General features: G+C 40.9%; 1 protein-coding gene across 1 annotated transcript; it reads left to right on the forward strand.

The window, feature by feature from the left end:
• The first annotated feature begins 6,001 nt into the window (after nt 1-6,001).
• dbnla (drebrin-like a) lies at nt 6,002-12,281 on the forward strand. Its single transcript, XM_062554977.1, has 15 exons — nt 6,002-6,468; nt 6,851-6,906; nt 7,122-7,234; nt 7,416-7,490; nt 7,621-7,776; nt 8,012-8,089; nt 8,221-8,372; nt 8,763-8,817; nt 9,130-9,204; nt 9,306-9,417; nt 9,535-9,663; nt 10,070-10,192; nt 11,427-11,530; nt 11,741-11,828; nt 11,954-12,281. The coding sequence occupies exons 1-15, from the start codon at nt 6,386-6,388 to the stop codon at nt 12,088-12,090; spliced, it is 1,536 nt and encodes a 511-aa protein (XP_062410961.1). The 5' UTR covers nt 6,002-6,385; the 3' UTR covers nt 12,091-12,281.
• Nucleotides 12,282-13,551: the final 1,270 nt, after the last annotated feature.

The raw sequence follows: 13,551 nt of genomic DNA on the forward strand, positions 1-13,551 counted from the left end.
GGGATCTATACGTCTAGGCAAAGATTGTGTGGATTCAACACTAATGACAATGGGGGACAAATTGGTTCAGACATATAATCAAATAAAGAAAATGGGCGAGGGAAATTGTAAATAACAAATACACTCTGCAAGTTGTTGTAATGAAGGGATCAACATTTTCAGCATTAGAAATTACAAATTACAAACAGAGGCCTATGCTGAGATGACGACATTTGTTTTTTTTTCCATGCTCTCTACTAACAGTGAGTATAAACAGGATTTAAATGCATTTATGTCTAAAGCAAGGAATTGTACAGAGTAGAAAATAGTTTTGGTCGACCACGTGAGTAATCCACAAAAGTTCTGTGCCATTATGGAAATTGTAACTGAGGTCACCAGTTTCAATGTCATTGCAAAGTGGCAAACCACAGGGAGAGTTCAGAACTGGATTTGATCATTGAAAATGTTGTTTGTTGTCGCTCATTCCACCGCCCCTCCCCTAAATCCCTTTCTGTCTCTGCTTTACAGAACTGTGCTTGGCTAGCATGGGACACTATTACTTATAAAGTTCCCTTCAGGGAAAGTTGTAGCTGCTGTGGAAACGACAAAGACTGAAAGAGAGAGAGAGAAAGAGAGAGAGAGAGAGAGAGAGAGAGAGAGGGAAAAAAAAGAAAAAACAGCACTGTGTGTGTCACTGGGGTAGAGGGAAGTGCTTCAGCTCGTAGAACCAAACCTTGACATCGTGCGGGACGTGACATGGGAGAGCGGCCCTGCCCTGGCTCGGAGAGGGCCTTCAGGGCTTACACTCCAGTTACAGCCCCTGCACTCAATTGTCTGCCGAGTGTGAGAGGCCACAGGGGCAGACGCTCCCTATATCATACCTGTCAACAGGGCTCGAGCTCGACTGAGACAGCCACAGAGTTTCGGCAAAGGGGGAAGACCATGAAACCTGAGAGCGGAAGAAACCAGGTCTGTCTTGGCCAGACAAAGGCTCCGAAGCTTATAGTCAGGAGCAACCTGCCCAGAGGCTGGTGGCTAAGGCTGGAGTGCAGACAATCCCGTGGGCAGTGATACAGTCACACGATGACCGGTCCTGTCTTTTTTGGGAATATGCATAGTCACCTGAAAAGGACTTTTGCCATTTGAATGCAATGTGCACAAAGACATTTTTGCAGTATTCAGTTATCAGTGAGTAAGGTTGTTACTGGTATGAATTAACCCAAGGAAGCACTTAAGACATATACAACCTTTTAGCACATTATCTTTTATCTGTACAGAGAACAAATGAAAAGGTGAAATGTGTCACTGAAAATGCTATGAATGACGTATCATGTGCATCAGGTGTTGCTTGGGTTTATAAGTCATATGTGCATTACCTTGTACCACATGGATATTTTCAAATACCGGTACTTTAAGTGACAATCATAATCTGATATGCAGAAATATGACAAGACTCACCCAGCCCAAGAAGTCAGATAGGCTATGTGTTCGTTTCTATTCAGCTATTCAAATGAAAAACAGTAGGCCTATAGGCCTAGTCATGTTGTAGTCATATTGAAACAGCAATGCCCAACATTTGGTAGCCTATTCTAAGAATTATTGCTGTAGCCGGGTGGAAGAGTAGGCTACCAGTTTCATCATTAAGCGATTCACATTTGTCGGCTACATGACGCATCAGGGCCTCTTGCCCTCAAACAGCGGCAAAGCAAAGATGAGAGTCTTATATTTTCCGATAGCGCCCTCAGGCGGTGAAACAACAAGCATATTCCCTCAACATCAGTGTTCCACAACTGAGGGACGAAAGCGTAAACACTTTATTTTAACGTTAACGATATTTTAACGGCATGGAGGGGCATTTTGGTTATACAATTTATGACGAAGGCAGCAATGAATTGAAATGCAATGCAAACGCAAAAGAGAAACTTCGCTGTAAGTTATAGGCTAAAGACAAAGCCAAGTTGGTGCAGCCAACTTTGAGACTGGCATGGCCTTGATCAATATCAACAGATAAATCAGCATCTTTGTTTTTACATAGCAATGCGTAACTATTGTTAATGTAGCCTAATGTAGGCCTAATTGATAACTTCATAAGCATAAAGTTGCTGCCTTTATAGCCTAATATCAAAAACACAGTAAGCTACACCAGGCGCTTCACTGAAGCGTTCCGTTGGCGAAGCGTAGGGAAAAAAAACATATTTTAGATGACTGGTCTATTTTACGCCCCGTCGTCACGCCTGGTCCCATTGATTGTAGATAGTGGAAGCTGTTGCAGCAGACGCAAGGCGAACGGAACGCTTCAGTTGCGCCCCTGGTGTAGCTTCTCTGTTCCAGGAGGAAGGAGGCATATTGTTGAATGTCTTGTTTCACGTAGGCATATTCTATTGTGTTCAGCCAGGTAATTATGCCAGTAACAAAAGAGATGTAAGATGTTAGCACTTCACATACTGTAATTCCACAATAACCGTGACTCAGGCTGTTCCCAACCCTATGCAGGCCTAACGCCTTAGGTTACAGTAGCATAACAGCATATCCCATCAGTTAGAGGCGAGGTCAAAAATCTATTTGTGACAATTCTGCATCTTCCCTATTTAATGCCAGATATGTATCTGTTTTAGACCCTTAAATACACGCTACAGAGAAAATGCTCTGGGACTCATCTCTGTCATTACAACTAAAAATGTCTATGCGGCCCACTGTATTAACCAATCAGGAAGCGTCCAAAACCTGCCATTTCATATGTGTACAATAGCCTACTGAAGGTAAGGGGTGGAGCCCAACCAGGTCAGCACCACAGACACCACCCACAGTCTTTAAACTGTCTGGTCAGATGGTGAGTCAGGTATTTCTGCACTCAATCTTCTTCCTCTAATCCTCCCCTGCGGAGAATATTTAAGGGTGTAATTCGTGGAGACTTTAACCAGACTACTGTCATTTTGACCAGTTCATAAATGAAAAATATTAATTAATTCTAAGCAATCTTTACTATCTGAATCACTAGCATGTTCATCCATGTGTGAGGCACCAGATGAGAAACGAGATAAAAGCAGTTTCATCTGGTTTTGGATAACAAATCTATTGCATCTGTTATCTAATTCATCTGCTTTACATTCAGTGGTTAGGATATGTCTACAGTAGGTCTTATACAAATGTGCATAGACCCCCATCATTTGTGTTTCCAGTGAAGATATGTGATGTGATGAAGGTGTTCCTGCTACCAACAAAAGAATACGCACCAAGTCGATGTCACAGTAACTTTGTAATGTGACCTATCTGGCTTAACTAGTTTCTGGTGTCTATTTGTCTCGGTAGTGATATTGTATTCTATCATGTACTGACAAGTAGTGGAGCTAGTTCCTTCAAAAAGTTACTCATTACTTAGACTGAATTCACGTAGCTCTTGGCTCCAGATTGGTGGCTGTCGTATGAATATTCCAATGACCTGTGCTGTGCATAGCGTGTTAAAATATGTTGTTACACATGTTGGAATCCCTCTGTAGGCCTATTTGTCCTTCAATAGTTCACCAACTGCTTTATAAACCACGCACAGGGGCGCCGCCAGAAATTCTGGGCCCCATGAAAGATTTCGATTTAGGGCCCCCCCTAGCCTGGCTAACGCCTCCCACTTCTCAAATGAGACGTGGTCTGGCAACCAGACGTTCATTTTCTCGTATTTGAAAAAATGCCCAGATCCGTTCATTGGGCGCCACGGATGTCTATCAAATGCGCATAGCTCACCCAACTCGTTCGTATGCAACGCTAAGGGCTGCCGTAAATCCTTTGGCGTCGAATGTAGACGCAAGAGGGCAACGGAAACTTCTCGGATGTTCTGTGATTGGTTCGCCAACATCAGGCGAACATTAGGGCGTTAGTTTCCAGACTGGCTTAGCAGCGGGATTGAAATCACCGCGCAAGGCAGTATGGGAAAACCCAGGCTAGGCCCCCCCTCCCCCTCAAAAAAAAAAAAAAAAGTATAATTATTAATAAGTAATATATATACAGAACATGTATTTGATACCATGCTAAAGTTGCCTAAAAAGAGGAATATAAAATCAGCATTTGACAATTGATCTTAATGCCTTGATTAAAAAAAGGAGTAAAAATCAATCATTAGCCTGTTTGATGCTCATTGAGCTCAATGCAAATAAAACAGGCTAATAGGCCTACTGGAAAAAGCACCATGTCAATCTATAGCTATGGTGAAGGGTACGTGATGATGTGGGGCTATTTTAATCCCAAAGGCCAAGGGAACTTTATCATGGATGCATAATATCCTAGATCCATTAAATAGCTGGCCTTTAAAAATAAAAACATATAAAAAATCCTCCTGCTCCTATGGGAATTTAACATAGGGGTCAAATACTTCCTTCCCCCTAGCATTTCTGGAAGAACATTTATTTATTTACATTCTTCAATCACAAAGAAAATTGGTGTCCTTAGCGGTTTGATTTTTACTCATTTTTTTTATTAAGGCATTAAGATCAATTGTCAAATGATGATTTTATATTCCTCTTTTTAGGCAACTTTAGCATGGTAGCCTATCAAATACATGTTCTCCCAATTGTATATATATTATATATATCATTATTATTTTTATTAATAAAAAAAATGCACAACTGTCTGAATCACACTGAATAGACTGTTGCCTTAAAATGAAAATACCATGGTACATATTATGGAATATATTGATTTTCTTTTATGAGCAAATATTGTTAGGCCACTATGCAGTTCTTTCAAGCCAAATGTTCATGTGTTGAGAGAATTGCATGCATCACTTGATATGGATTTATAACATTCTGTATGCACATTGGGGATACTTCAGAGCTCTCCAGCAAACATCATGTCAATCATGTATTCCAATTGTTGTCTTTATTGACTTACTGTATGTGATCAAATGTTTGCCTTGATGAGTAACTAGGCTAGTTAATTTATTGTATTGTATTGCTCACCTCCTCCTTCAATTGGGATTTGGGTTGATATGAGGGCTGGGGTCCTATTCCTGAGGATGAATCTGTCGTGTGTATGTTGAGGGCACCTTAAGAAACCAGTTCTTAGCACCAGCAGTCGTGTAGGCTAATATTTTATCTTGCATAGCCTAGTACAATAGCCTAGTTTATTGCTCAAGTTCATCCAGTTACAGACTACTGTAAATTACACTTAGCCTACAGACCTTCTACATTACATTCATCTGTTCTCCCATGGCAATGAACGTGGAGTGTTTAAATAAAATACTGCACTTCTTAGCCTAGGCTACTGAAAATTGTTGTTTTGATAGGTTTAGCCTAAACGAAATCATCTCTTTTATCAGCTAGCAAGCTATGTGTTGTGTCATGGCATCCAGTGTCAGTGAATTACCTTTCTTTTGGAAAAACCGAGTGACCTTTTTTCTCCCTCTTAGCTCTCTGCTTCTGCTTGCGTTTGTGATATCCAGACTTCATAATTTACTTGGCAACTTCTAAAATGCACGCACCTATGCAGAGTGCGAATTGGGGGGTAGGATAGCCTGCTGCTCATAGTTCGAATTACATGGGGGTGGGGGGTAAAAACGTTAATAAATGCCGGTTGTAATGACTTGATGACATGATTTTCAACGAGCTAGACGTCTGCTAGCAAGATACATTTACCCAGCAGCAGCAAAACGAATGTAGCCTACTGGAGGAATTTACCTAGCGTTTTGTCACTCAATGTTGACACTGCTGAAGTCGTCTTCTATCTCCGTTCTAGCGCCACGGTGGTTGAAAATGGTACAGTCCACAATAGGGGTGTTTGAAATCGCTTTAGATTATGTTCCTACAGTGAAAATAGTAGTTGACTTGTAAAACCATATATAATTTCCTTATTTAAACAGATCAAATTAAACATTTATTCAAAAATCCTACACATGACAATACTATTACATTATTATTGATAGCCTTCAAAGGGCCCCCTGTCAGTGCTGGGCCCTTAGAATCGTCCTAACCTTTCCCCCCCTGGCGGCGCCCCTGACCACGCATATGCAGTTAATGCTCGCGCAAATATCATGCATGCAGAATTGTTGGTGTAGGCCTTTAGACGTTTTTTCATTTAACATTTGCTCACTGAATGTCACTGCTCTCTGTAAAAAGAGTGGTTAGCTTGAAGTAATACCATAGTGGGTAGCCAGTCCTGGTGCGGTGTGGTGAGGTACTTCGTGCCAGCGGCAGATCTTCCGTGTTGCAAATCTTTTCGACTCGTCGAACCAGATTTCTGTAGGCTGGTCTCTCATTGTCTCATTGACAAGGTCTTAAATGTTGAGGTTACTTTCAATCTTTCGGGTTTGACGTTGTTTTGTAGGCCTTGGCTAATTAATCGATGGGGATGTGACAACGTTAATTTCATACGTTTGAAAACTTTCAGTGGTCGTTTAGTTAGAAGAACAATACGTTCTACAATGTCTGTCAATCTGAGTAAAAATGGTACGGAGCTTTCGGCCGCTTATGGTGAAGTTTTGGACAGGAAAAGTAGCACAAACTGGTAAGACTTCGTTTATTTTCTAGTCATTATCATTTTAATACACTGAGAACATTCCGCACCACAGTAGTGTCGGAACGTGGAACTTTAAGTCCGTCAGTTTCAGTTTTCCTTGCAGCCTATAATCAGCGCGAGGCGGAATTTGAACAGAGTTTGAGGTTACACTATACCAGACTTTTACGCAAAAGTTTAATTTGTCATTCGTGCTTTGTTGTAGTATTCCGACCATTAAATGAAACCTCTGATTTTGTTGTGCATGTAGCTGGGAGAGTTATATTCTAGAGGGTGTGGTTATGGTGTGAGAATGATAATTATTTAATGGCATAGGATGAGCCCTTAATGAGCACTTGATCATGTCGTTTTTTTACGCATTTTACGCAACTAGGGCGCTGTTTACATATGAGGGAAATACAAATGACATCCGAGTGGCAGGAAAAGGAGGTGAGTGAGCACTTTTCTGTTAGTTTGTATTTTCAATTAAACAGCAACCTGTATGTTTGCATCTTGCTACAAGAACACAGATCATGCACCAATGCATTATAATCATGCATTAATATCGATCAATGACTGTATCCATTTATGGAGGTGGGGGTGTCTACCTAATAAGTGGGTGATGAACATGTGTGTGTGTTATTGCATGCAATGTCTTACTGTAGATGGAGGAGTGGAGGAGATGGTGGAAGAGCTTAACAGTGGAAAAGTGATGTATGCCTTCTGCCGGGTCCTGGATGACAACTGTGGCGTGCCAAAATATGTCCTGATAAATTGGGTAAATTCCCAGGCTTCTTTCTTCTTCAGTTGTTTTCTCTTCTCATGCCCTTCATCCCCCCCTGAAATCCTTACCACCATCACAGACCTTGTGTGTATAATTATACATTCTAATGATAGGTGTGTGTATTATTATACTCGGTAATGATAGTTCATGATTAAACCACAATGTTGTGTTGCAGACTGGCGAGGGAGTCAAAGAAGTCAGAAAAGGAACTTGTGCCAATCATGTCCGTTCCATGGCTAATTTCCTGAGGGTGAGATCCCTGTGGTGTATACATCCACATGCATTATGCGATAAACAATTGCTTCATAGAATGCAAACAGTTCAAAAGATACACACATTAAATATCGTCTTGGATTGTGCAAACTTGTGTCCGATTATAGGGTGCCCATGTGACCATCAATGCACGGTCGGAGGACGATGTCGAGCCAGACGAAATAATGCAACAGGTGGCCAAGGCTGCGGGTGTAAACTACAGTATCCACAAAGAGTCCAATTCCAACAGCAAATACAAAGACTCTGGTCCTGGACTTCCTGTGGTGAGACCAGGCCTTGTGTGGCATGTAGTAGATAATGAATGAATGAATGAATGAATGAAGCAGCTCATTTTGTTTTACTGAATGTGGATGATGAAGGAATATGTCTCCACTCTTTAGGAAACAGAAATCACAGGTGTCTTGGCATAGGTCTGCAAATTCATTAGTGCAACTGTATAGATTAGTGGTATTGAATAAATACTTCCACACTGGATTAAACACATTGGAATTTCCTTAGGGTTCAGTCTACCAGAAGACCAGTGCTATCGATGAGATCAAAGGGACAAACAGGGACAATTTCTGGGCACAAGCAGAGGTGAGATAATTACATTTTCAAAGTATGTCGTATATACAGCTTTCATTTTATTAAACGTGTGCCTGTCTTTCTCTCTCTATCAAGTATCTCCCCTTATTTGCTCCTTTTTGTGATCCTTTTTCTTACTCTAGCAAGATGAGAAGGCTCGTCGACTGGAGGAGCGCAAGAAGGTGAACGAGGACCGCCAGCGTTTGGAGAAAGAGAGGCAAGAGAGGGATGAGAAGGAGGCTTCAGAACGCGTGCGGCGAGAAAAGGAGAGAGGCAGCCAGATTGACCAGCAGAGGTAAAAATGAGAAAAAGGAGAGAAAGGAGCGCTACTCTGGGTCAAAATCTGTTTTGTTCAGGGTGCTCTTCAAAAAAGGGCCTATACTTTTATGGAAAAAAAAAACAGAAAAATTGAGGCACTTCTATTAAGTAAAAAGCCTTAATAGGAGTAGCCATTTTTTTTTAATTAAAGGCTTCTTACTTAATAGGAGTGCCTCAATTTTTCTGTTTATTCATAGAGGTAAAAATGAATTCCTTTTTATTTGATGGGTTATATTGACATCATCCTGAGATTTAATCCCAGCAGTAAAATTGTGTTCTTATTGTTGCAAACTCTACAAACCCTTATTGTAACAGAGCGAGAGGAGTTTGGTGGTGATGTTTTTGTTGTTTTGTTTTTGTGCGTTAGACAATTTGAAAAGAAACTGGATGCTGAAAACCAAGAAAAGGAACGACAACAGTTGGTGACGTTGACTTTTACTTCTCTTTGCTGCCTTTTCGTTCCTGGGGAAATAACTCTTTACAATCTTATAGATTCTGTTTAGATATTACAGGGATGGAGACACAGGCTCTGATTCACTAGCAATTAATTCTTTGAGAATTTGATCATATTTGACTCTTCAAGTTTCATATTGAAAACTGTATTCCAAACTCTTTGTCGTTATGTTTCATCATTGTCACCTGAAGCATCACGCATATATGAATAAATGAAACGTATATATTTTTAAAAGTATTCATATGTCAGGATCTGCTTAATCGTCTAATTGCTTCCTCAGGAGGAGCAGGAGAAGCAGCGGCAGGCTTCAGAGAGAAGGGGAATTACAAGAGCCGAGTCTGTTCAGAAAGCCAATGTGAGTGAATAGGACGAGGAGGCGTGGGTGGTGAGGATGTGAGACATTAAGGGCAGAGCTGTTTAGTAAAAAAGGGTTTATTGACCTCCAATCCTTTTCAGGAGGCTGCGTCCCTTATCTCCCAGCGATCTGTCAACCCGAGGGATTTGTTTAAACAGATGGAGAGAAGTCCGTCTGGGAGCAACGGGGTCGCGACATCTGCCTCCCAGCCAGGTAAACAGACTTTCAACATCCACTGTCCTTCCCAGTGCAGTGACCGCCCGAGAATGACTGCCATCCTCATTGTCTGCCGAGCCATCTAATTTACTTCAGCCTGTCCACTTTTTGTAGGGCGTTTGAGAAGCCCATTCCTGGCAAAACAGCCCAGCGATGAGCGACCCCCATCTCCCCAACCTATTTCCGTAAAAAAACCTGATCCTGTTGGATACCTTATTGAAGAAAAAGAAACAACACCATATGGTAGGTATCCCTTTCCATATCCTGATGTATTGATGGATTATCAATAAAAATATATACACATGATCCTATCCTGTCCTATCTTTTCATAGCTAAATGTACATTGGAGTCTCATATAGTTCTCAAGATTTAAAGGAAATATCTTTTTCATATTCATTTGTATTATTCTCAGTTTTTGTTAGAAAATACTCTACTAACAATGCACCTTCTACAAAGTCAGAAATACTCACTGGCCCTAAACTCTTTACCATCAGTAAACTTTTAAACACAATCTGCCCGAATAACCCTAATTGAAAACAAACCTAAGGCTCTCTATGCACTATGACTAGCAACTTACCTGTCAAAGTAAGGTGCTGATCACTAAATAAGATACTGTTAGTAAGTCATCCATCTCTTGCTTTGTTTACAGAGCCTGAAGTTGTTCCAGAACCTTCACCAGAGCCTGAAGTTGTTCCAGAACCTGTACCAGAGCCTGTTGCCGTGGATCACTTTACTCATGATGATGTGGAGGAATTTGATGATGAATGGCAAGGTATTTTTGAGACTTTTTTTTTTGTTTCAAAAAATGAATGTTATATAAAATAGTTAGTGTTGATGGGAGACTGAATATACAATACTCACAAAGGGCGAGATAAAGAGAGCTATTTGTGTTCAGGTTGCCCTGTTCTTATCTGGCCCTGTGTGCACAAGGTGTGCATAATGCTTATGATATGACTTTGTGTGACATAGCGAAAGTCTTTTCTCTGTCCTCTCCCACTGCTAGCTGTACCTGTTTTTAAACCTTGGCCTTCTATGAGAGAAACGGTACCCCACAAGGTTATGTGTTGGGAGCATATGTATAGCTATTCGTTGTTTCAGCCGGTTCACATCTCCAGGGTCGTGAGTGCTGCCCAAACTTGATTCAACAAACTGTTCCAAGGCTCATGAGGGATGACTCATTGAAGTTACATTCAAAGTTAAAGTTATACACCTACATTCGTTGAAAAAAATCAATATTACAGGCTTCTAGAAGTGCCACTTTGACTGTCCTAATGTTCAACCTGGCCGCCAGCACAGAGCCCAGACAAAGCCTGATCAACGTTTGAATGTTTTCAAGGCCTTGGTTTATTTTATTCTATTCTATTATTTATTTATTTTCGCTGGTGAGAAGGTGTTCGCTGCAACTGTGCACCAGTGTACAAAACTCAATTTACTCACGCTACAAGGCATTTCACTGTTGGCCTGTCATGAGTTATCAAATAATTCCCCTCGTGTTGTTCAATTGGGCCCATGACTCCTCCAATAAGCACAAACAATTTATTTGTGTTTTGTTCAGGGTCTATAACCCTTTCTCAACCTGACATACAGTCAGGTAGACACAAGATGCCAACATTCACTGCACTTTCAGTTCACCTCACTTTATTTACGGTACAGGATGTTGGTGAGAGCGAAACTTGGCCAGGCGCTTCTCTTAAATAGATATCCTACCACTGGTATGATTGAGTGGACAGCTATACAACCCTGCAACCATATCTGAATACGGACAAATTGTATCATGGGAGACTGGAAGAGTTAAAAGGATTATTGAACTATTGTGGAGTTCAGTCAAACTGAAATGCCCATCTGTCGCTGACAGTCACTTTACTAATATGAATGAGTTTTTGGAAGTTTGTGTTAGACATATGTATTCCATGTAGCATAATGTTGTCACCCCAGTTTGCTTGCCCACTGCTGCTGCTGAGATTGTCCTATTCAATAGGTACTGACCATATAATGCTACTTTGTAGATTCAGAGGGATCCGAAACCGCTGGAGAGGAGGCACAACCTGTTGGGACACATGAAGATCAACTCTATGAAACTGTTGCTGACATCTATGATGATGCCTCAAATGTTAGACTTTGTCCTTACACAGTTTTTGAGTCATGAAAAATATTTCTGCCTGGCACAATTTCTGTTCATTTTGTGACCACTGTAACTTGGATCACAAGTACAAAATACACCACATACTGTTTGAAAACTTAAATAATCAGTGACATTTAGGTATCAATGATTCTGTTGTGGCCCATTAAAATGTTTTAACTAACTGCACTCTTTGTTTAGGATGTCCAAGAAGCAGCTGACTCCACTGCAGTGGGAGAGGATGCTGGGAGAAGCGTCAGTGCTCGGGCTTTATATGACTACCAAGCTTGTGAGTATAAGCTGAGAGTTTACTGGCCCATTGCTGCTGCTCAGTATTCAGCACCCACCATTTTCGTTTATGATAAATAATGTGTGTAGTGAAAGGTTTCATGACCAGTTCCATTCTATCAACAGCGGACGATACAGAGATCACCTTTGACCCAGATGACATCATCACTGGAATCGAGATGATCGATGAAGGATGGTGGCGAGGATATGGCCCTGATGGCAACTACGGAATGTTCCCGGCAAATTACGTGGAATTATTGTAAAACAAAAAAAAAGGCCTGACATGAGAATGTAATGTCATGAAATGATAGTGAGAGAGAAAGCAAATGGAAGCATATTTTAAATCTGTTGATCAAGATAAAGTCATTCAAATCATGGGGTTGCGATGTTCGATTGTATAAAATAAATAATTTCTGTTAACTTGAGGAATAAACATACACTTTGGTGATGAAAATCCTCGTGTGTGGTTTCCTGGAACCAAGAATAATTGCTGTCACAGATCACAACAATTTCTCTATCTCCGAGGTAAAATATATAGAGTACTGAACAGTTTTTTTGTCTGTTTGTTTGTTACATAACTCTTTACAGCTTTGTGAATGTCACTACTGGAGGACAACACCAGTGAAGGCATACTAACATGTTAGTTTTCACTATTACTGATAGTTAGATCGACTTCCTTTGAAGCAATTGTCTGACCTTGCTGAATGCAATGACACACTTTTGGTACATTTTTAAATTCAAATGCGTTCATTTTACCCAATTGTTTTATGCTTGTAAGGCAGTCCAGGTGTCACAGAGCAGGGGTGGAGGGAGCATTGTGGGCACTGGCCCGTCCTGGAAGTCACCTGTGCTCAACCTGTTAGAGCTTGGCTGCATCAACCATCCCCACCTAGACCCAAGTCAGTTCTGCATACAAGTCCACCATAATCCCTGAACAAAAATGGATTGATGCTTTACACAAATTTAATGTGGGCTATGGGTTTGTCAATATAGCAATTAGCAAATAAAACTTGTCAAATCTGTATTATTCCGTAGCCTAACAGAAACATTGGCTAAGCCTTAATGGCTTATCACCTCAACAGAGAGGAGACTGAATGCTTGAGACAGATTTCAGTGGTGCCGTTTACTTCATTTCTGCACTAACCAGTCACCTGATGACAAATGTCAAATGAATGAGGGCTTTTGTCTGTGGATTTATTTTCTGATACTATTGACACTTATATCCAGTCTCAACAGCGCGTCTGTTTTCTCCATATGCATCTCCATTCTAAACATACACTCGAGTCTCTCTCTCCCTCTCTATCCAATCCTTGCGCACTACGGCCACATCATTAATAGGTTACGTTGCTTAGATATAGTTAGGCTGCTTGCATACATTGTAGATGAGTATGGCCAAGACATGGTAGCCCCCGTGTCTATTAATGGTTCATCTTAAACTGATGTGATCAATGTATATCCCTGCAACAGTTTTGAGCCCCCCTTGGAAAGATATAATGCTAGACCATGAATTGGTGTCTGCTACCAGGTCTGTCCAGTGGCCTGAAGTGCACTGACATTGACATTTGACCTCATACTCTAGAGTACTTAATTAGTGCACGTAGCCCTTGTAGTCATAACTGTAACTGTTCAGGGTGTGATGAAGTTATAGCAAGCCAGCTGGGAGATATATTGTGTAAACACTGTATTACATGACCCCATGTGATCTTGACCTTTGACCTCACATT

This window comes from Sardina pilchardus, chromosome 14 (genome assembly GCF_963854185.1).
Source record: "Sardina pilchardus chromosome 14, fSarPil1.1, whole genome shotgun sequence".
NCBI lineage: Eukaryota > Metazoa > Chordata > Actinopteri > Clupeiformes > Clupeidae > Sardina > Sardina pilchardus.

Excerpts from the sequence above, each read along its gene's own strand:
- dbnla (XM_062554977.1), top strand. The coding sequence starts at position 6,386 with ATGTCTGTCAATCTGAGTAAAAATGGTACGGAGCTTTCGGCCGCTTAT. Across the intron at positions 8,818-9,129 it reads AAAAGGAACGACAACAGTTG|GAGGAGCAGGAGAAGCAGCG; the intron begins GTGACGTTGACT and ends TTGCTTCCTCAG. Across the intron at positions 11,829-11,953 it reads TTTATATGACTACCAAGCTT|CGGACGATACAGAGATCACC; the intron begins GTGAGTATAAGC and ends TTCTATCAACAG.